Below are 22,366 nucleotides of genomic sequence, written 5' to 3' on the forward strand. Positions count from 1 at the left end.
GGGGTTAGTTAATAATAATTTATTGATACCGATTTCTTAGTTTTACATAGGTTCCATGGTAAAGTAAGCTGTTGACAATAGGGTAAGGAGTAATTAATTTTCTGTAAATCTAAAACTATTTCAGAAAAAAAAAGTTTATTAAACAAAAACAACAACAATAATTGAAAAGTCCCTTCACCAAGTCACAAACATTGATTTAGAAAGCCGTCTTGTTTTATTAAGAAAATTTATTTATATACAGGTAAAGTCCTACATAACCTTAAAGGGACATCTCTGTTAACTATTTTCATGAAAAAGTATTTTTTTTTTTTAAAGAGAGAGAGAGAGAATTTTTTAATATTTATTTTTTAGTTTTCGGCGGACACAACATCTTTGTATGTGGTGCTGAGGATCGAACCCAGGCCGCATGCATGCCAGGCGAGCGTGCTACCACTTGAGCCACATCCCCAGCCCCATGAAAAAGTATTTTTGAACGGTAGTCTATTGACTTTTAATTTTTAATATTGTTTATTTTATCCACATCTGCAAAACAGTGAGCTTACTATAGAAATAGCCTTAGGATCTATCATGTAATAAAAATGCATAGAGATGTAGAATGGCTGTTCAGGTTGTGTTCCATGGGTTTTCTCATTCTTGGCTTTCAAATTGACATATTCAAGAATTTCATTCTATTCTTTCACTCACCAATGATTAAGCTCTTGAAATTGGTTATAGCTTGGTTATAGTTTAGCAAATTGCCAGACAACGTGGGATTTGTAGTCAGAAAGACTGAATATTTTCTCCATAAATTTGTAGCTGAATGACATAAATAAGCTACTTAAGCCGGGCACAGTGGCACATTCTTGTAATCCCAGCAGCTCAGGAGGCTGAGTCAGGAGGATCACAACAGCCAGGTGCTTAGCAATTCAGTGAGACTCAGTCTCTAAATAAAATACAAAATAGGCTGGGGATGTGCCCTGAGTTCAATTCCTAGTACCAAAAAAAAAAAAAAAGAGGGCTGGGGATGTGGCTCAAGTGGTTGCATGCTCGCCTAGCATGCGTGAGGCACTGGGTTCGATTCTCAGCACCACATCGAAACAAAATAAAGATATTGTGTTCACCTAAAACTAAAAAATAAATATTAAAAAAAGAATAAGCTACTTAACTTTTACAAGTCTTAGTTTTATATTATTTTGCTTTTTTCCAAACTATCTCTTTTAGAAGGTAGATATGAAAGTTGTTTATAAACTATGAAATAACACCTTGTAAATGTTTGTTGATTTTATCTGTCAGGACTGCTGAATACTGCTCCGAATTATCAAAGCACCCGTTCTTTTTCTTTTTCTTTTTATTTTTTGGAACTAGGGATTGAACCCAGGAGAACTTTACCACTGAGGTACAACCCCAGTTCTTTTTATTTTTTATTTTGAGACAGTGTCTCACTATATTGCCAAGGGTCTCACTAACTTGCAATCCTTCTGCCTCAGCCTCCTGAGTTACTGGGATTATAGGTGTGTACGTACCATGGCTGGCCCTTTTGTTTATTATGACACAGTCATAAGATTTGGCTTTTTTTTTCCTAGATTTATTTTTTTTCCAGTACTGGGACTAGAACCTTGAGGCTTGCATATGCCAGGCAGGCATTCTACAACTGAGCCACATTCCCAACACAGTACTTCTTTTTTTGTTCTACTGGTACTTGAACTCAGGGCCTTGCATATGCTAGGCATGTGATTTACCACATAGCTAGGCTCCCAGCCCCTTCGTAATATTTTTTTCTGGTATTACCAATAATTCCATTGCATAATGCATTAGAGTTTATAGATCATTTATATATGCATTAAATATTAACTAGAGGGACCTACTTATAGGACCTACCCAGGCATATGTACTTTACTTCTTGCTTCTAAAATACCCACTGAGGCAATTCAAACTTGGCCCATCAAGAGAAATGAATTAGGTCTACCATGTATCTGAAGATTTAAGTTTCCAAGATGATGATGTTGTTAGAAACAGATTGGAGGGAGCACTGACTTGTGTATTCGGTTTACTTGCTATCCTGTGTGACCACTGCACCAGGGAAGTAGTTTGCCTGCGTTTCGCTTTTGCTATTTCCATGTGGGGAAAAGCCTGACAATCTCAACTGTCATCTGTCATACATGTAGAGACACCCATGTGCCAACCTCCTCCTGTTCAGCCACCCAGTTTGATTCCTGTATATGCCTATAGAAAACCCACTTTGCCCATAGCACCAGAACTATTTCCAACTGTAGGCTACCACAGGAATCCATACTACTCAGTAGTCTGTTTTGCAGAATCCTTCCCTAAGCATGGCCAAACAGATTTCCCTGTGCTTAATGTTTTAAGCCATTTACTATAAATAGAGACTTTAAAAAGTGTTAGTTATTCTTTGATTTCACATCACTATAAAAACATAACAAAATAATTGTATATCCCACATCTCCAAGTATTCAGAATATGAATGGGTTGTATATATTTTAAATGATAAACTATTTCAGAACATTTGATTAATAGTTGTACCAATGGTTTAACAATTTGAACTGAGAAATATTTATTGTAACCAAATCTTTATCTAACAGCAAGAGACCCACAAAGTTCAATCAAATGATGGAAAAGAATTGGGTATAAACGATCATGTAGTACCTAAAAATATTCCCAAAGTAGCTGAGAATGCTGCAGAAAAGAATGAAGAACCGTCCAGCAATCACATTCCACATGGGAAAGGTATTATTATTTTGTTTTGTGTTAATAGGATATTGACCTTTTCTTCCCATTTCTAAGTGAATGTTTTTCATTGCAAAGAAAATTGTTTGATTTTAGTTCATATATGATTAGGTGTTTTTTTGGTAACGGGGATTGAACTTAGGGTCACTCGACCACTGAGCCATATCCCTAGCCCTATTTTGTATTTTATTAGAGACAGGGTTTCACTGAGTTGTGTAGCACCTTGCTAAATTGCTGAGGCTGGCTTTAAACTCACTATTCTCCTGCCTCTGCCTCCCAAGCTGTTGGGATTACAGGTGTGCACCCGGTGCCTGGCCATGATTAGGTGTTTTTATTGTTTAAAATTTGGATCTTTTGATAAAAAAGTAAAAGCTATTTTAGAGTTAAAACTGTGTCCAAAGCAAGAAGTAAGACATTCAGTCAATGTAGCCTATTGCTTTAAGAACTAATTTTACTTTCCTCTAAAACACTTTTAATTTCTTTAAGAAAAAGTTACAGAAATCATATCTTTTTTGTTCCTTGGGCAGAACAAATCAAACGAAGTGGTGATGCAGGGATGCCTGGGATAGAAGAGAATGACCTAGCAAAAGCTGATGATCTTCCCACTGGTAAGTGAAAATTATTAGAGAATTCAACTAAGGTTATTATTTTTCATGTTACTGCATTCTCTCTTTGGGTGAAACTTGGAAAACCACAGATATCTACATAATTGGTATGTCTGGTTAATTACCTATTAATTTCCCAGATCTTTTTTAAAAAATATTTTTAGTTATAGACAAAATCAATACCTTTATTTTACTCATTTATTTTTATGAGTACTGAGGATCGAACCCAGTGCCTCACATGTGCCAGGCAAGCACTCTACCACTGAGGCACAACCCCAGCCCCCAGACTTTTTTTATATATAAAGTTTATTAAATTTCCTTACTCAATATGTAGAATCCTTATTTTGCTATTATAAGAGTCAGCCATTTTTCAACCGTTTCTTGATGAATCCATGTTATTGTTCATGAAAGCTATGCTGTGTTGGAGTCATTTATTGTTTACTAAAAGTATACCAGGCTCTTCTTTCATACTTAGTAGTCCTATATTGCTGGGTTGGTGTGCTAATGTGGGCTAGTAATACTCTTACATGAGTTATTTAGATTTTAGGGCTTGTCTTGTCTTTCCATTAAATCACCCCACATGTTTATTTTTTTGTTTTTGTTTTTGTTTTTGGGTGCTGCACATTAAACCTAGGGCCACTCTACTGTTGTGCTACATCCCCACCTATTTTATTTTGAGACAAGGGCTTGCTAAATTGCTAGGTCTACCCTTCCACCTGGCTTTCCCCACATTTTGGGTGATTTATTCACTTTTTTCCTTTTTCTTCTTTTATGGCCACTTATTTTTCGTGTATAAATTTTCATTAATTTGTTTGCTGCTTATCCATTTTCATTGGAAATCCTAATCCTACTTGCTGTCTTTTTTTTTTTTTTGAGGGGGCGGGGGTCCCGGAATTGAACTCAGGAGCACTCGACTACTGAGCCCAGTCCTATTTTGTATTTTAATTAGAGACAGGGTCTCACCGAGATGCTTAGCGCCTCACCGTTGCTGAGTCTGGCTTTGAATTCATTATCTTCCTGCCTCGGCCTCCCAAGCTGCTGGGATTACAGGAGTGAGCACCATGCCTGGCACTTGCTGTCATCTTATCCCATTCATTTTTTTCCCTTCATATCTCATTGTTTTTCTATCCTTCTCTAATGTTCTTGGCTATTATATAGATAATTCTCTGCCAAATTCCATTTATTATTGTGGAAAATCAGAAGTAACAGCACATTTTTGCCTCTTCTTGGCTGTTTTTATTCCTTCTCAGTTTCAGCAGTTATTTCTGCGATTATGGCTAAAATTACTGTGTATGTATCTGAAATTACTGTGTCTGAGGCCCAAATGAGTAAAGAGTTTTGTTATCTTCTAAAATTCTTCCATGTCTAAATTCTTGTGGGTTTCCAATTCTTAAATAAAGGAAGGACAAAAGCTGTAACATGAATTTGAAAATACTAAGGTAGCCTCAAGATCCTGGGTTTTAGCCTCCATATGACAAATGAAAGAAAGGAAAAACAGGTATAGTGGTACATGTCTGTAACCCATCTACTCAGGAAGCAGAGGCAGGAGGATAGAAAATTTGAGACAACCCTGGCACCTTAGTAAGACCCTGTCTCAAAAATGATTTTTTTTTTTTTTTAAGAGTTAGGGATGTAGCTCAGTAGTAGCGCACATACCTGGCATGCATGAAGCCCTGGGTTCAATACACAGTACTGGGGGTGTGGGGAATATATATATATATATATATATACACACACACACACATACATATATATATATATATATATATATATATATATATATAATTTATTTATTTGTTTATATTTTTTTTGTTATAACATACTGAGTTAGAATGAACAAGATTTTGTTGTAAGACAATGAAATGATTCAGTGATTTCCAACGTGCGATATCTGGACCAATGATATCACTCTTACTCAGGGACTTAACTAGAAATGCAGATTCTTAGGTTCCAGAACAAATTAGGAGATGGAGCCCAGCAATTGCTCCATCTGTTTTAAAAAGCTCTGGGTGATTTTCATCTGTGTTGAAATTTGAGAACCACTGACTTAACACATTAATTTTAAAAAGTACTGAGAGCAGAGACTCTGTATTTTCTTTTTCTTGTTTTGGTATTGGTGTTAAACCCAGGGTCATTCTACCACTGGGAAACATTCCTAGTCTTATTTTTATTTTGAGACAGGGTCTCACTAAGTTAAAGGCTGAACTTGAATTTGTGATCCTCCTGCTTCAGTCTTCTAGTTGCTGGGATTACAGGGCTGTACCCATGTGTCCATATACCATGTATTTTTCTTCTAAATTTTTGCAGCACTGCTGTAGCCTTAACTTGAGTGAGTTTAGGTTGATTAAATCTCTTTTATTTTGCCTTATTTAATTTTTAAGCTATTTTCAAAATTTTGCCATAGGTAAATTGGCGTCTAAAACATCCTGTTCAAGCTGGGTGCAGTGGCACATGCCTGTAATCCCAGTAGCTTGGGAGACTGAGGCAGGAGGATCTCGAACTCAAAGCCAGCCTCAGCAATGGCGAGGCACTGAGCAACTCAGTGAGACCCTGTCTCTAAATAAAATACAAAATAGAACTGGGGATGTATCTCAGTGGTTGAGTGCCCCTGAGTTCAATCCCCGGTACTCAAAGAAAAAAAAAATCCTGTTCAGATATAGGAGCAAGGATTGGTTATCTGCTTGTATGCATTTATTTCTCATGTCATATGTCTATAACATCCACAATGGCATATACCTGTAATCCTAACTACTTAAGAGTCTGAGGCAGGAGGATAGCAAAGTTGAAGGCAGTCTGGGAAACTTAGTGAGACCCTTTTATGAGAATTAAAACAAAAACAAAATGAAAGCTTAGGATCTACCTCAGTGGGAGAGCATTTGTACAGTATTTGAGCCTTGTGTTCAGTCCCCAGTACTGTTCCTCACTCCCCCCCAAAAAATTCCATACCCATTTTATTAGAATTAATAGGAATGAATGCTACTTCTAATGAGATACCAACAAATTTATATATAATTTTTAAAATATGAGCTTGTCCTATTAATTCACACAGTGTTTATAGCACTATAGCTTGGATCTGGGAACAACACCAAAAATGTATATATATTTTCTATAAATTTAGCATTAATATAGAAAACATCTGTGTATGCAGGTATTCTCTATATTTTTGTAGCATAGTAGGAAACTTCATATTAATTTTTGTTTATATTTTTTTGTGTGTATGAATGCAACATTAGCATCTCTTTATATGTTTATTGGCCAATCATTTTTGCCTATTTTTCTATCAGATTGTTAGTACTTCTTTTTCTGAAATTAGGAGTTTTCTTAAAATAATATGTAATACAACTATCTTTTTTTATACCATGCATATAAACAAAGAGGAAAATCTTATTTCATACTTGAAATCTCCTTTCTAGTTTTCAGGTCCAGTCAATCTCATACTCATGCTCTTAATGGTTTGCTTTTGGGGAAACTCAATAAGGGTGTGTTCATCAGCTTTCTATCATTATAACAAAATGCCTGAGATAATTTTATTTCTTTTTTTTTAAGAGAGAGAGAGAGAGAGAGAGAGAGAGAGAGAGAGAATTTTTTAATATTTATTTTTCAGTTTTCGATGGACACAACATCTTTATTTTATGTGGTGCTGTGCCGCAGTCTGGCTGGGCACAAATGCCGCAGTCTGGCTGGGCACACAATCACGAGCCACCACACAGCTTGTAGATTCAAACAGCAACTCTTTATTCCCGAACTCACACCAGCCGTCTACAATCACGTTCTGGGGAAATCCACGTTCTCTGCCCAAATCCACCTTCTCTCCCAAATTCCTCCACTGGGCTTCTATCTCCAAAATATACTGTCTGAATCCCGTGAGAACTCAAGGGGAACTCAGGCAGCAGGAAACGCCCTATTCCCAGCAGGAATAATCTTAAACCTTAAACCTGGAACCTAAACTGGGAACGCCCTAAACAGGATTATCTTAAAACCGGGAACACCCTAATCTGCCTTGGTCCTTGAGCAAGGTCACGTACATTCAATGTCACTGCAACATGGGGTACGCTGGCAAGGAAATTGTCATACCTACTTGGGTAATGGCTCCCAGCAGTGCTGAGGATCAAACCCAGCACCCCGCGCATGCCTGACAAGCACGTTAATGCTTGAGCCACATCCCCAGCCCATAATTTTATTTCTTATAAAGAAAAAAGGTTTACTTTGAATCATGGTTTTAGAGATTCCAGTCCATTAGCAGGGGTGGACTCATTGTTTTCAGGCCTTTGGGGTTGCTAGATGCCAATGCTAGATTGGCAAATTGTTTCCATCATAGCAAGAAGTAAAAGAGGAAGGGACTGGGTTTACAGTACCTCCTGGTAGGTGCCACCCTGGGGGCCAATTCTTTAACACCTGGGTCTTTGGGGGACATTCATCATCCAAACTAAGGCAAAGGGTAAAAAAAAAAAAATTATTTACCCAAACAATTTAAATTTCTTTTCTAATTAGAAATGTAGGGAAAATTACTGCTTTTGGATTTTTAATATTAGGTAGATCTAACCTATATATAAAATAATTAATTTTAATTTTCCATAACAGATTTCAACCTTGTTTGCCTACTTTTTAAAAAAATATTTACTTTTTAGTTGTAGTTGGACAAAATACCTTTATTTATTTATTTTTATGTGGTGCTGAGGATCGAATCTGGGGCCTCACACGTGCTAGGCAAGCGCTCTACCGAAGAGCCACATCCCCAGCCCATGTTTGCCTATATTTTATATTCTCTTTTTTTTATATATATATTTTTTTAGATGTAGATTTTCACACCATATCTGCCGCAGTCTGGCTGGGCACAATCAGGAGCCACTTGTCAAAAGAAACTAACTTTATTTTTAGAACCACACACGCCAAACAAAACAGCCTCTCAGGAAAAACCCTCAGAACCTCAACTGCCACCACCGGCTTTCCACAAGCCTCTCTCTCCCTCACAAGCTTCTCTCCACCTCCCACAATCCTCCTGCTCTTGAGGCCGATTGGCTGGGTCACGTGGGCGGAGCCAAAAAAGTCCCCCAATGAGCAGCTCCGTGGTCTGAAAGGGCAGGGAAACAGCCCAATGAGCATCACCGCAGAGGAGCCAATCAGCTAGATGTTGCTGGGGCCAAGGAGCCAATCAGCTAGATGTTGCTGGGGCCGCTGTGAGCCAATCATCAGCCGGCAGCTGCAAGTTTGCTGGCAGCTGGAAGTTTGCTGGGGCCCCTTCGGCTGTGGCTCTCAACACATATCTTTATTTATTTTTATGTGGTGCTAAGGATCGAACCCAGTGCCTCACACATACAAGGCAGATGCTTTACCACTGAGCTATAGCTCCAGCCCCTATATTCTCTTTTTTTTTTAAAAAAATTTTTTAGTTGTAGATGGATACAGTACTTTATTTATTTATTTTTACATGGTGCTGAGTATCAAACCCAGTGCTTCACATGTGCTAGGTAAGGATTCTACCATTGAGCCATGACACCAGCTCCCTTGTTTGCCTACTGGAATCATGGGGAAGCTTTAAAAAATATACCAACTCCTGAGACCCACTCTAAAGGTTTTGGTATATTTGATCTGGGGTGCAGCTTGGGCATTGAATGATTAAGTGCTCACTAGGTGACTGAATTCTGTATCTAAGGAAGAAAGCCACTGCATTAGGAGTATCTCTAAATCTTCACTGTCTAATAGAGTAGCCACTGGTCACACACAGCTAAATTTAAATTCATTACATTTAAATAAAATTTAAATAAAAATAAAATACAGTTCCTAGTCAGACTAGCTCCACTTCAGTGCTCAATAGGTCACCTGCAGTTAGTGGCTATTGTGTTGGGCAGCATAGATATAGAATGTTTCCATAATTGCAGAAAGTTCTATTGGACAGCGCTTCTCTAGATTAATACTGGTAAGAGTGGTCTTCTAGGAATGAAGACTGGGGACAGGGATGAAAATGTGACTGACTTTCACTATACAACCTTCTGAACCTTTTTAAGTTAATGAGATAAAAGTGTATTAACCAACTAGACATAATAAGCATCTCTTGACTACTTCATCCAACCACAGTAAAATATACATTTTTTTCAACCTCACATGGAACACTCACCAAATTATACCACATTTTGAATCATACAACACATCTCAACAAATTTCAGAGAGTAGAAATCATATAATATCCATTCTCAGATCTCAGTAGAATTAATCTAGAGAAAAGCAATAAAAAAATAATTGGAAAATTCTAAAATATGTGGAATTTAAACAGCACACTTATAGATAACACATGGGACAAAGAAGAAATACCAAGAGAAAGTTTTTAAATATTTTGAATTAAATGAAAACAAAAGCACAACTTATAAAAAATTGTGGGATGCAGCAAAAGCTATGCTTAGAGGGAAATTTATAGCATTAGATGTACATATTGGAAAAGAAGAAAGGTCTAACATCAAGAAGTTCCCATCTTAGGAATCTAGAAAAAGAAGTGTGTATTAAATCCCAAGTAAACAGAAGAAAAGGTATTATAAAAATTTGGAGTAGAAATCAGTGAAATTGAAAGCAGAACAAAAATCAGTGAAACTGAAAGCTGGTTCTTTGGGAAAAATCTACTATAAATTTCTACTGCTATAGAAATGAAAGAAGGCTATCACTACAGATCCCAAGAACATTATAGTAAAGGAATACTGTGGACAATCTATACCTACAGACTTGATAGCCTAGATGAAATGTACTGATTCCTTCAAGGAAACAATCTGCCAAACTCTGCAAAAAGGAATAGACTGTCTGAATAGATTTACCTATTAAAGAAATTGAATCAATAATTAATAACTTTCTGAACCAGGAAGGACCAAGCCCTGATGGGTTCACTGGTGAACCAAATACTGAAGGAAAAAAATTATACCAATTCTCTATAACTTCCTGAAGACAGAAGCAGAGGGAATGCTTTCTGACTCATTTTTTATGCCATTATTACCTTGTACCAAAACCAGACAAAGCTATTATAAGCAAACTATAGACCAGAATCTCAACTTAATATAGATGTAAAAATCCTCAATACAATATTAGCAAATTGAATCTATAATGTATAAAAGGAATGACACAGCTAACCAAATGAGAATTTATCCCAGGTGTGCAAAGCTTGTTCAACATCAAAAAATTAGTATCTTATCACTACACTAAAGAAGAAAAAAAAAATTATGACTGTCAATAGACACAGGAAAAAAAATACTTGACACATCCAATACCTATTCATGATAAAAACTCTTAAGTAAATTAAGAATAGAGGAAAATTTCCTCAACTGGATATAGAATATCTAGAAAAAAATCTACAGCTAATATCATATTTAATGGTGAGAAAGCTTTCCCACTAAACAAGGCAAGGATGTACCTTCTTATCACTTCTTTTAAACATTGTACTACTGCAAGCCTTAGTAATGTAATAAGACAAGAAGATTTCCTTCTTGATGTCTTCTATAACCCATTGATCATTCAGTAACCTATTGTTCATTCTCCAAGTGATGTATGCTTTTTCCTTCCTTCTTTTATCGTTGATTTTCAGTTTCATTCCATTATGATCAGATAAGATGCATGGTATTATCTCTACTCCTTTATATTGTCTAAGAGTTGCCCTGTGACATAATATATGATCTATTTTTGAGAAGGATCCATGTGCTGCTGAGAAAAAAGTGTAACTGCTTGATGTTGGGTGGTATACTCTATATATGTCAATTAGGTCTAGGTTATTAATAGTGTTATTGAGTTCTATAGTTTCCTTATTCAACTTTTGTTTGGAAGATCTGTCCAGTGGCGAGAGAGGTGTGTTGAAGTCTCCCATGATTATGGTGTGGTGGTCTATTAGACTCTTGAACTTGAGAAGAGTTTGTTTGACGAACATAGCTGCACCATTGTTTGGGGCATAAATATTTATGATTGTTATGTCTTGTTGGTGTATGGTTCCCTTAAGCAGTATGTAGTGTCCCTCTTTATCTCTTTTGATTAACTTTGGCTTGAAATCTATTTTATTTGATATGAGTATGGACACGCCTGCTTGTTTCCGAAGTCCATATGAGTGATATGATTTTTCCCAACCTTTCACCTTCAGCCTATGTATGTCTTTTCCTATCAAATGCGTCTCCTGTAGGCAGCATATTGTTGGGTCTTGTTTTGTGATCCATTCTACTAGCCTGTGTCTCTTAATTGGTGAGTTTAAGCCATTAACATTTAGGGTTATTATTGAGATATGGGTTGTTCTTCCAGCCATATTTGTTTATTTCTGTTACTAAACATGGTTTGTTTTCCTCTTTGATTATTTCCCCCCCCCCCTTTACTGTCCTACCTCCCACTGTTGGTTTTCATTGTTATTTTCCATTTCCTCTTCCTGTAATGCTTTGGCGAGGATGTTTTGAAGAGATGGTTTTCTAGCTGCGAATTCTTTAAACTTTTGTTTATCGTGGAAGGTTTCAATTTCAGGAAATTAAAAAATTCTTAGAGATAAATGAAAACACAGACACAACATATCGGAATCTATGGGACACATTGAAAGCAGTTCTAAGAGGAAAATTCATTGCTTGGAGTTCATTCCTTAAAAAAAGAAAAAACCAACAAATAAATGATCTCATACTTCATCTCAAAATCCTTGAAAAAGAAGAGCAAAACAACAGCAAAAGAAGTAGAAGGCAAGAAATAATTAAAATCAGAGCTGAAATTAATGAAATCGAAGCAAAAGAAACAATTGAAAAAATTGACAAAACTAAAAGTTGGTTCTTTGAAAAAATAAACAAAATCGACAGATCCTTAGCGATGCTAGCGAAGAGAAGAAGAGAGAGAACTCAAATTACTAGCATACGGGATGAAAAAGGCAATATCACAACAGACACTTCAGAAATACAGAAGATAATCAAAAACTATTTTGAATCCTTATACTCCAATAAATTAGAAGATAGTGAAGGCATAGATAAATTTCTGAAGTCATATGATCTGCCCAGATTGAGTCAGGAGGATATAGACAACCTAAACAGACCAATATCAATTGAGGAAATAGAAAGAAACCATAAAAAGACTATCAACTAAGAAAAGCCCAGGTCCGGATGGGTATACAGCAGAATTTTACAAAACCTTTAAAGAAGAACTAATACCAATACTTTTCAAGCTACTTCAGGAAATAGAAAAGGAGGGAGAACTTCCAAATTCATTCTATGAGGCCAACATCACCCTGATACCTAAACCAGACAAAGACACTTCAAAGAAAGAAAACTACAGACCAATATCTCTAATGAACCTAGATGCAAAAATCCTCAATAAAATTCTGGCGAATCGGATACAAAAACATATCAAAAAAATTGTACACCATGATCAAGTAGGATTCATCCCTGGGATGCAAGGCTGGTTCAATATACGGAAATCAATAAATGTTATTCACCACATCAATAGACTTAAAAATAAGAACCATATGATCATCTCAATAGATGCGGAAAAAGCATTTGACAAAGTACAGCATCCCTTTATGTTCAAAACTCTAGAAAAACTAGGGATAACAGGAACATACCTCAATATTGTAAAAGCAATCTATGCTAAGCTTCAGTCTAGCATCATTCTGAGTGGAGAAAAACTGAAGGCATTCCCTCTAAAATCTGGAACAAGACAGGGATGCCCTCTCTCTCCACTTCTCTTCAACATAGTTCTCGAAACACTGGCCAGAGCAATTAGACAGACGAAAGAAATTAAAGGCATAAAAATAGGAAAAGAAGAACTTAAATTATCATTATTTGCAGATGATATGATTCTATACCTAGCAGATCCAAAAGGCTCTACAAAGAAACTATTAGAGCTAATAAATGAATTCAGCAAAGTGGCAGGATATAAAATCAACACGCATAAATCAAAGGCATTCCTGTATATCAGCAACAAATCCTCTGAAATGGAAATGAGGACAAGCACTCCATTCAAAATATCTTCAAAAAAAATAAAATACTTGGGAATCAACCTAACAAAAGAGGTGAAAGACTTATACAATGAAAACTACAGAACCCTAAAGAGAGAAATAGAAGAAGATCTTAGAAGATGGAAAAATATACCCTGTTCATGGATAGGCAGAACTAACATCATCAAAATGGCGATATTACCAAAAGTTCTCTATAGGTTTAATGCAATGCCAATCAAAATCCCAACGGCATTTCTTGTAGAAATAGAGAAAGCAATCATGAAATTCATATGGAAAAATAAAAGACCCAGAATAGCAAAAACAATGCTAAGCAGGAAGTGTGAATCAGGCGGTATAGCGATACCAGTCTTCAAACTATACTACAGAGCAATAGTAACAAAAACAGCATGGTACTGGTACCAAAACAGGCGGGTGGACCAATGGTACAGAATAGAGGACACAGAAACCAATCCACAAAACTACAACTATCTTATATTTGATAAAGGGGCTAAAAACATGCAATGGAGGAAGGATAGCATCTTCAACAAATGGTGCTGGGAAAACTGGAAATCCATATGCAACAAAATGAAACTGAATCCCTTTCTCTCGCCATGCACAAAAGTGAATTCAAAATGGATCAAGGAGCTTGATATCAAATCAGAGACGCGCCGTCTGATAGAAGAAAAAGTTGGCTACGATCTACAGTCGGTGGGGTCGCGCTCCAAATTCCTCAATAGGACACCCATAGCACAAAAGTTAATAACTAGAATCAACAAATGGGACTTACTCAAGCTAAAAAGTTTTTTCTCAGCAAAAGAAACAATAAGAGAGGTAAATAGGGAGCCTACACCCTGGGACCAAATCTTTACTCCTCACACTTCAGATAGAGCCCTAATATCCAGAGTATACAAAGAACTCAAAAAATTAGACAATAAGAGAACAAACAACCCAATCAACAAATGGGCCAAGGACCTGAACAGACACTTCTCAGAGGAGGACATACAGTCAATCAACAAGTACATGAAAAAATGCTCACCATCTCTAGCAGTCAGAGAAATGCAAATCAAAACCACCCTAAGATACCATCTCACTCCAGTAAGATTGGCAGCCATTAGGAAGTCAAACAACAACAAGTGTTGGCGAGGATGTGGGGAAAAGGGTACACTTGTACATTGCTGGTGGGACTGCAGATTGGTGCAGCCAATTTGGAAAGCAGTATGGAGATTTCTTGGAAAGCTGGGAATGGAGCCACCATTTGACCCAGCTATTCCCCTTCTTGGTCTATTCCCTAAAGACCTAAAAAGAGCATGCTACAGGGACACTGCTACATCGATGTTCATAGCAGCACAGTTCACAATAGCAAGACTGTGGAACCAACCTAGATGCCCTTCAATAGACGAATGGATAAAAAAAATGTGGCATTTATACACAATGGAGTATTACTCTGCATTAAAAAATGACAAAATCATAGAATTTACAGGGAAATGGATGGCATTAGAGCAGATTATGCTAAGTGAAGCTAGCCAATCCCTAAAAAACAAATGCCAAATGTCTTCTTTGATATAAGGAGAGTAACTAAGAACAGAGTAGGGAGGAAGAGCAGGAGAAGAAGATTAACATTTAACAGGGATGAGAGGTGGGAGGGAAAGGGAGAGAGAAGGGAAATTGCATGGTAATGGAAGGAGGCCCTCAGGGTTATACAGTGGAGGAGGTAGAGAGAGAGGAGGGGAGGGGAGGGGAGAGGTGGGGAGGGGGGAGGGTGGAGGATGGGAAAGGCAGCGGAGCACAACAGACACTAGTATGGCAATTTGTAAATCAATGGATGTGTAACTGATGTGATCCTGCAATCTGTGTATGGGGGGAAGGTGGGAGTTCATAACCGACTTGAATCAAAGTGTGGAATATGATATGTCAAGAAATTTGTAATGTTTTGAACAACCCACAATAAAAAATTAAAAAAAAAGACAAGAAGAGAAGTAAAGGGTATACAGATTGTTAAAGAATAAATAAAATTATCTTTGTTAGTAGATGTCATGATCTTTTCCTTAGAAAATCCAAAAGAACCAAAAAACAATTCCTGGCCTGGTATGGTGGTACACACTGTAGTCCCAGCAGCTCAGGAGGCTGAGGCAGGAAGATCAAAAGTTCAGAGCCAGCCTCAGCAACTTACCAAGATCCTGAGCAAATTTAGCAAGATGGTGTCTCAAAAAAAAAACAACAAAAAAAGAAAAGATGTTTGGGAATGTGGCTAAGTGGTTGAGCGCCTCTGGGTTAAATCCCCAGGACCAAAACAAAACAAAAAATAAGAACTCCTGTAACTAATAAACAACTATGAAAATATTGCAGGATAGAAGTACAAACAATCACTTTCCTATATACTAGCAATGAGAAAGTGGAATTTGAAATTTAAAACATGAAACATTTATATTAGCACCCGCCAAAATGAAATACTTATGTATACATTTAACAAAATATGTACAAAATCCCTGTGAGTAAAACTACAAAATTTAGATGAAAACAATCAAAGGATAATGAAATACATGGGCAAATATTCCAGGTTCATGGATAATATTGTCAAGATGTCAGTTCTTCATCTTGATTTGTAATTTAATGCAATCCCAATCAAAATCCCAGCAAGTTATTATATGGGTATTGACAGACCGATTGTAAAATTTATATGGAGAATCATTAGACTCAGAATAGTCAACATAATATGGAAGGAGAAAAACAAAGTTGAAGAACTGGCACTACTTAACTTCAAAACCTGTTATAAAGTCACAGTAATTTAGACACTATGGTGTTGGCAAAAGAGTAGACATTTAGATCAAAAGAATAGAACAGGGAGCTCAGAGACAGATCCACATAAATATAGTAAATTGATTTTTGACAAAATAGCAAAGACAATACAACAAAACAAAGATAGTCTTCAAAAAATGGTACTGAAATAGCAACGCACGGTGGTGCATGCCCATAATCCCAGCAATTCAAGAGGCTGCGGCAGGAGGATTGCAAGTTTGAGGACAGCCTCAGCAATATAGAGACCCTATCTCAAAAGAGAGTTGGCTCAGTGATAAAACACCCCTGGGTGCAATTCCCAGTACCAAAAAAAAAAAAAAAAAAATCTAGATACAGATCTTCATAAAAATTAATGTGAGCTGGATATGGTGGCATATATCTGTAATCCCAGCAATTTGGGAGCTTAAGGCAGTAGGATTATTGGAGGCCTGGGCATCTTAGTGAGCCCCTATCTCAAAATAAAAAATAATGTGACTCAATAATATGGCACCCCTGGGTTCAGCCTCTGTTATTGAAAAAAAAAATTGAATTAGAGGCCTAAATGTAAAAAGTATAGAACTAGGAGAGAAACCCAAGATAACTTTAGATATTGTGATAACTTTTTAGATACCACACCAAAATCATGATTCATATAAGAAATGATGAAATCGCTGGGCAAGGTGGCACATGCCTATAATCCCAGCAGCTCGGGAGGCTGAGGCAGGAGGATCTTGAGTTCAAAGCTAGCCTCAGCAATGGCGAGGCGCTTAGCAACTCAGTGAGACCCTGTCTCTAAATCGAATACAAAATAGCGCTGAGGACATGGTTCAGTGGTTGAGTGCCCCTGAGTTCAATTCCCAGTACTTCCCCCAAAATGGTGATGTTGAAGCTGAGTAAGGTGGTACACACCTGTGATCTCATTGACCCAAGGCTGAGGCAGGAAGATCACAAGTGAGAGAGCAGCCTCAGCAATTTAGCCAAACCCTGTCTCAAAATAAAATAAAAAGGGCTAGGGTTGTGACTCAATGGTGGAGGTCTCCTGGGTTCAACCCCCAGTACCACTACTAAGGAAAAAAAAAAATGATGTTGAGCCATATTTATTGGCATACAAAGATATCTCTGATTCTGTTAAAAAATATTTTTTAGTTGTAGATGGACACAATACCTTTATTTATTTATTTATTTTTATGTGGTGCTGAGGATTGAACCCAGTGTCTCACATGTGCTAGGCAAGTGCTCCACCACTGAGTCACAACCCCAGCCCTAGCTCTTGTTTTTAAAATGAAAAAAGCAACTTTCAAGAGAGTGAGTATAATATAATCTCATTTAAAATTTTTTTTTTAGTTGTTGATAGACTTTTATTTTATTTGTTTATATGGGGTCCTGAGAATTGAACCCAGTGCCTCATACATGCCAGGCAAGTGCACTACCACTGAGCCCCAGCCCCTATAATCTAATTTTTATGCAGGAAAAAATTATATATTTGCATATACATAAAAAAAAGTCAGAAGAACCTTATACAAAATTGGAGGATAACATTGGCACCCTTAGTTTTCTCAAATCCACTAGCATTTTTCTAGATCTATTTATTTTTGTACCGTTAACTATTACTATTAACTTTGACCACTGGAAAATCTAATTATCCTATCCTAGGTATAAATAAATTATACCTATAAATAAGTTACCTCTTTAGTTCAACAAAAACAAGTCTGGAGTTTTTTAAAGGAACTTTTAAAGAAAACTGTAAATAAAAAGCAAAGTACAAACATAGGAACCAAAGTATTTATAGGACATAAATTATGTTTACATTTTCCTAGAAGTAAAAGTCTGCCAGCTGGCTTAACTGATGCATTTAATGAGGCCATAAAGTCCTTGTGGTAGTCCTTTATACAGGCATCTCTAACAAGTCCCATAAAAGTCAGATTTTTTTTGATTCAGGAATACATTTGGGAATATTATAGAAGAAATGGAATGACATGGAAAATACGTATAAAATGTGAAATTAAAATCAGATTATAAAACAGTAACATATACAGCTGGGTGTCATGGCACATGCCTGTAATTCCAGCTGCTCAGGAGAGTAAAACAGGAGGATCATAAGTGCAAGACCAGCCTGGGCAACATGTCAAGACCCTGTCTCAAAAAGAAAACAACCAAATGATATAGAGAAGATCCTAATTTTCTTTAAGTTATAGGATAATACAATGCATAGAAAAAAAGAAAAAACACACCAGAGACACACACTCCAAATTATAGTAGTAATTATCTTTAAATGGAGGAATTACAGTTAAATTTAAATTTCTTTGTAAAGCTAGGGATATGTCTCTGTAGTGGGGCACTTGCCCAGCATGTGCAAGATCCTTGGTTAAATTCTCAGCAATGCCAAAAAATATTATTTGTGTTTTTCTACATTTCTAAATTTTCTGTAGGAACATTTACAAACTCAAATCATTTTGAGACAGGACTTCCCAAAGTTTCTGAGGCTGGCTTTGAACTTGTGATCCTCCTGCTTTACTCTCCAAGTAGCTGAGATGCCTGTACTACCATAGCTGGCAAGTTTGATTTAAAATCTGAGCAACTAAGTATAACTGAAAGCTCAATCCCTGCCCCCAATGCCAAACAATGCCAATAATAAGGACACAGTTTTGAGAAAAGGGAAGAAGAAAGTTTATTGCTTTGCTAGCAAAGGAGAAACATAGGGGACTCCTGTCCCAAAGGCTGTGACTCACTTGATCAGGAGGGGCAGGGGGGTGGTGTTAAAGGAACTCTTGAAGGGTTACATTCCAGGTGTGCTCTGGTAGCAGGTCCCTGGGTGCCCTGATGGTGTTTTGGGATTCACTTGTTAATTTGGGAGATATTCATTTCCCAAATCCCCAGCAGGCATCTCCTTCCTTCAGTGGGTGTGTTCAAAGTCAATTAACTAGGAGAAGAAAACATAACACTGTCTCCCTAATCTTGTTAGGAAGCAGGAGGGAGGGGGAGGAGAAGAGAGAAAAAAATTTTTCTAAAAAAAAAATAAGCCTTAGAGCAATAAGGGCTGTATTCAGAAGGTGAAGGGACCACTGTTAAGTAAGGATAGCATATTGTTAATGTTTTGTCTAATCTGTAAATGCTAAATTTTATTTGTACCACCTATATTAAAAGGTCTCACTGCTGAAATTCTCTATATCTGAAGAGAGTTATATATCTATTCATTCAAATCTTCATGGAGTTTCTATTATGTTCCAGACACTATTGTAAATAGTTGGGATATAGTAATCAACAAGACAGAGTTCATACTGTTATGAAGCTTATTTTCTGATCAGATTGTTAATCATGGAAATTCTATAATGGGTGGTATAATGTATCATTTAGTAACCATAAATGATTTAGTTTACCAGCTCTCAGGATTAAAAAATTTAGAATAAGCATCATAAGATTAGTGTAGTATAGATTCATGGTGGGTTTTTTGTTTGTTTGTTTGTTTTTGTTTTCTTTTTTGGTACTGGGTATTGAACCCTGGGGGTGCTCTACCTCTGAGCCGAGCCCTTTTTTATTTTTTGTTTTGAGATAGGGTCTCTCTGAGTCACTGGGATTATAGGCTCCCCAGCCCTTTTATTTATTTATTTATTTATTTATTTATTTATTTATTTAATTTCTTAGTTGTAGTTGGACACAATATCTTTATTTATTTATTTTTATGTGGTGCTGAGGATTGAACCCAGGGTCTTGCACATCCTAGGCAAGTGCTCTACCACCGAGCCACAATCCCAGCCCCCTCCCCAGCCTTTTTTATTTTTTATTTTGATACAGGATCTGGCTGGGTTGTTGAGGGACCTCCTAAATTATTGAGGTTGGCCTCAAACTTGTGATCCTCCTGCCTCAGTCTCCTGAGTCACTGGGATGACAGGGATATACTATCATGCTCAGCTATAGTAGTTGGGTTTTTAGAAAACATGTCAATTGGGAATAATATGGTGTTTTTTTGTTTTTTTTTTCAGTTTTAAAAAAGCCCCCTGTTTTGGTTTCTCAGCATGAAAGTCATCAAGCAATCTCCCATATTCCAACTGGACAACCTCTTTCCCCAAATATGGCTCCAGGTATGAAGTCTTATTCTTTTGGCATTTCATTTAAAAACCATCTTATTTGTCATGTATTGTTATATAGTGAATAAAACATGTCATTTAGCAGTATAGTGAAGTAGCGTTCATTTTTCAAAGTAATGTTATGCTTTTTAATGACTAGTAAAAGCTCAGGGAGAAATATAATTATCTAAAACTGCACTTTGTTTATTGGATTGTTAGAGTCTTTTCTTAAGAGCAGAATTATTTGTTGTTCCACTCTGAACTATATTCCCTTTCATCTCTTCCAGGCTTCACAGATTTTTTTTAAAGACAGGGTCTTGCTGTGTTGCCTATGTTGCTCAGACTGGCCTTAAACTCTCAATTCCTTTTCCTCAGCCTCCTGAATAGTTGGGACTACAGGCATGTGTCACCATGCCTGACCTTCAAGCTATATAAATTAACCTTCCTCCAGAATGTGTTCATAGAACTGGTGGTGTTGCTCTGTGGTAAAAACTGTATTCATAGTTATCTTATTGAGGCCCTCTACAAATTATTACTGTGTAGAAGGCCTTACTTGGTGCTTATGAATATGTGTGTGTGTGTGTGTGTGTGTGTGTGTGTTTTGTGGTGCTGAGGATTGAAAAAAACAGGGCCTTGTGCATGTGAGGCAAGCACTCTACCAACTGAGCTATATCCCCATCCCATGTTTGTTTTCTATTGAATACCTATTTGATTTTATAGAGGGTTCTAAAATGAGAATTATTGAAAGGAGGTGCTTTGGGGAAGATCATGGAAAGGAAAGATATAGAAATCAGTGGCACAAGAGGTTTATGATTCCAAAATTAATAGTAATAAGGATTTAATCAAGATTTTGATGAGGGGAAAAATGAGAGGTGGGAGAAAGAGAGGTTATATCAAGAAGATACTGCTAAGAAAGAATCTAGAGTTAATTGTGAGTCATTGTATAGATGAAGGCAATGAAGAAACTAGAAATTTCAAAAGCCTTATTGGATTTTAGAGAATTTTGACAGCAATATGGAGTTTGGAGAGAGGAAAAGAAATGGATATCATTGCTATATTAATGTTTGGATTTTTACTGTGTATATATCTCTTTGGTGAATAGGTTTATAATTGGTAATGGACATACTCATTTGTGAATGATTGGCAAACTTTGCATAGCTGAAACCACACTGGTAATTAAAGTAAAGCTTAAAAAACAAACAACAACAACAAAAAGACTAAATGACTACCCAATGTCAGATAATAATGTTTCTTAACTTTTCTAAGAGTGGGTCTCATGAAATTCTTCTGTAGAAGAATTAACGTTCTTTTAATTTGATGTTTTTATACCATAGGTTCATATGTAAACCACAATGGAAATCCTGGCACTTCAAAACAGAACCCCTCCGACCCTCTTCAGCGTTTAATTCCAGGCTCAAATTTGGAGAGTGAACACAGAATTCAAACAGATATATTAAAGCAGGCCACTAAGGATAGAGTCAGTGATTTCCACAAATTGAAGCAAAGTAAGAATCAATTGATGAATACTATGTTAAAAAGATTTCTTTGAATATAATGTTTATAGGACTGAATCAAGGTCTTCATTATTACATTCTTTAATGATTCTGTAGAGAAGTTATATGTATATAAAGTATAATAGTGTTAAAATTTAAAAGAAAAGCAGGATTATTTATTTTTTATTTGTTGAAAAGCAGGTTTTAAATGGGTAGAAACAAAAAAATATTTAAAAGCTGATCATATTATTTATTGTTAAATTATAAATTTCAGGTGAGTTATTTTTTTTAAATACTATTCTTAAGAATTTAAGCTTATTTAGAGAAATGAGAAAAGATATACTTTGTTAGGTTAATGAATGGAAACTTTAAGAGGGAAGGAAAGTAAAATAATTTTGAGAAATGGAGCATTCTGGGGGAAACATACACTTTGGAGAGAATTGCCATAGTGGGTAGTCAATACTACTTCCTCCTCTCCTTTCAATTACAGTTTGCTTCATTTAGGTGTTAGGAGAGACATGAAACAGATTGAAAAAATTCCTAGCACTCTTGTAGTGAACTATGGCTGCTTAATTATTTCAGAGGTATTGATTTTGATAAAGCGACAATTTCTGTTAATCTGTATAACTTTCTGGTTGGTGGGTTCTCAGGAAATATAAGAAAAACCTCTGGTAGCTGAGTAAATTTGGAGCTAGAGGGTATAGCTTTAGGTCAGCTCCCTTAAACTGTGCTTTTCATTTTTACTTTTCCTGTCTTCTTTCTACCTTCAATTCTGAATAGTCA

General features: G+C 36.5%; 1 protein-coding gene across 2 annotated transcripts in view; it reads left to right on the top strand.

Moving 5' to 3' along the window:
* Nucleotides 1–22,366, top strand: part of Golm2 (golgi membrane protein 2) — a 122,605-nt gene that overhangs the window by 56,871 nt on the left and 43,368 nt on the right. For both annotated transcript variants that reach the window (XM_046461805.2, XM_046461806.2), the window contains exons 5-8: nt 2,580–2,724; nt 3,252–3,332; nt 20,007–20,105; nt 21,425–21,595. In XM_046461805.2, coding sequence (XP_046317761.1) covers nt 2,580–2,724; nt 3,252–3,332; nt 20,007–20,105; nt 21,425–21,595 — 496 coding nt within the window. The remainder of the gene's footprint in view (nt 1–2,579; nt 2,725–3,251; nt 3,333–20,006; nt 20,106–21,424; nt 21,596–22,366) is intronic.

Source organism: Marmota monax, unplaced genomic scaffold (genome assembly GCF_021218885.2).
Source record: "Marmota monax isolate L192 unplaced genomic scaffold, Marmota_monax_Labrador192_F-V1.1 WCK01_AAM20220418_F8-fsc00001, whole genome shotgun sequence".
NCBI classification, from domain to species: Eukaryota; Metazoa; Chordata; class Mammalia; order Rodentia; family Sciuridae; genus Marmota; species Marmota monax.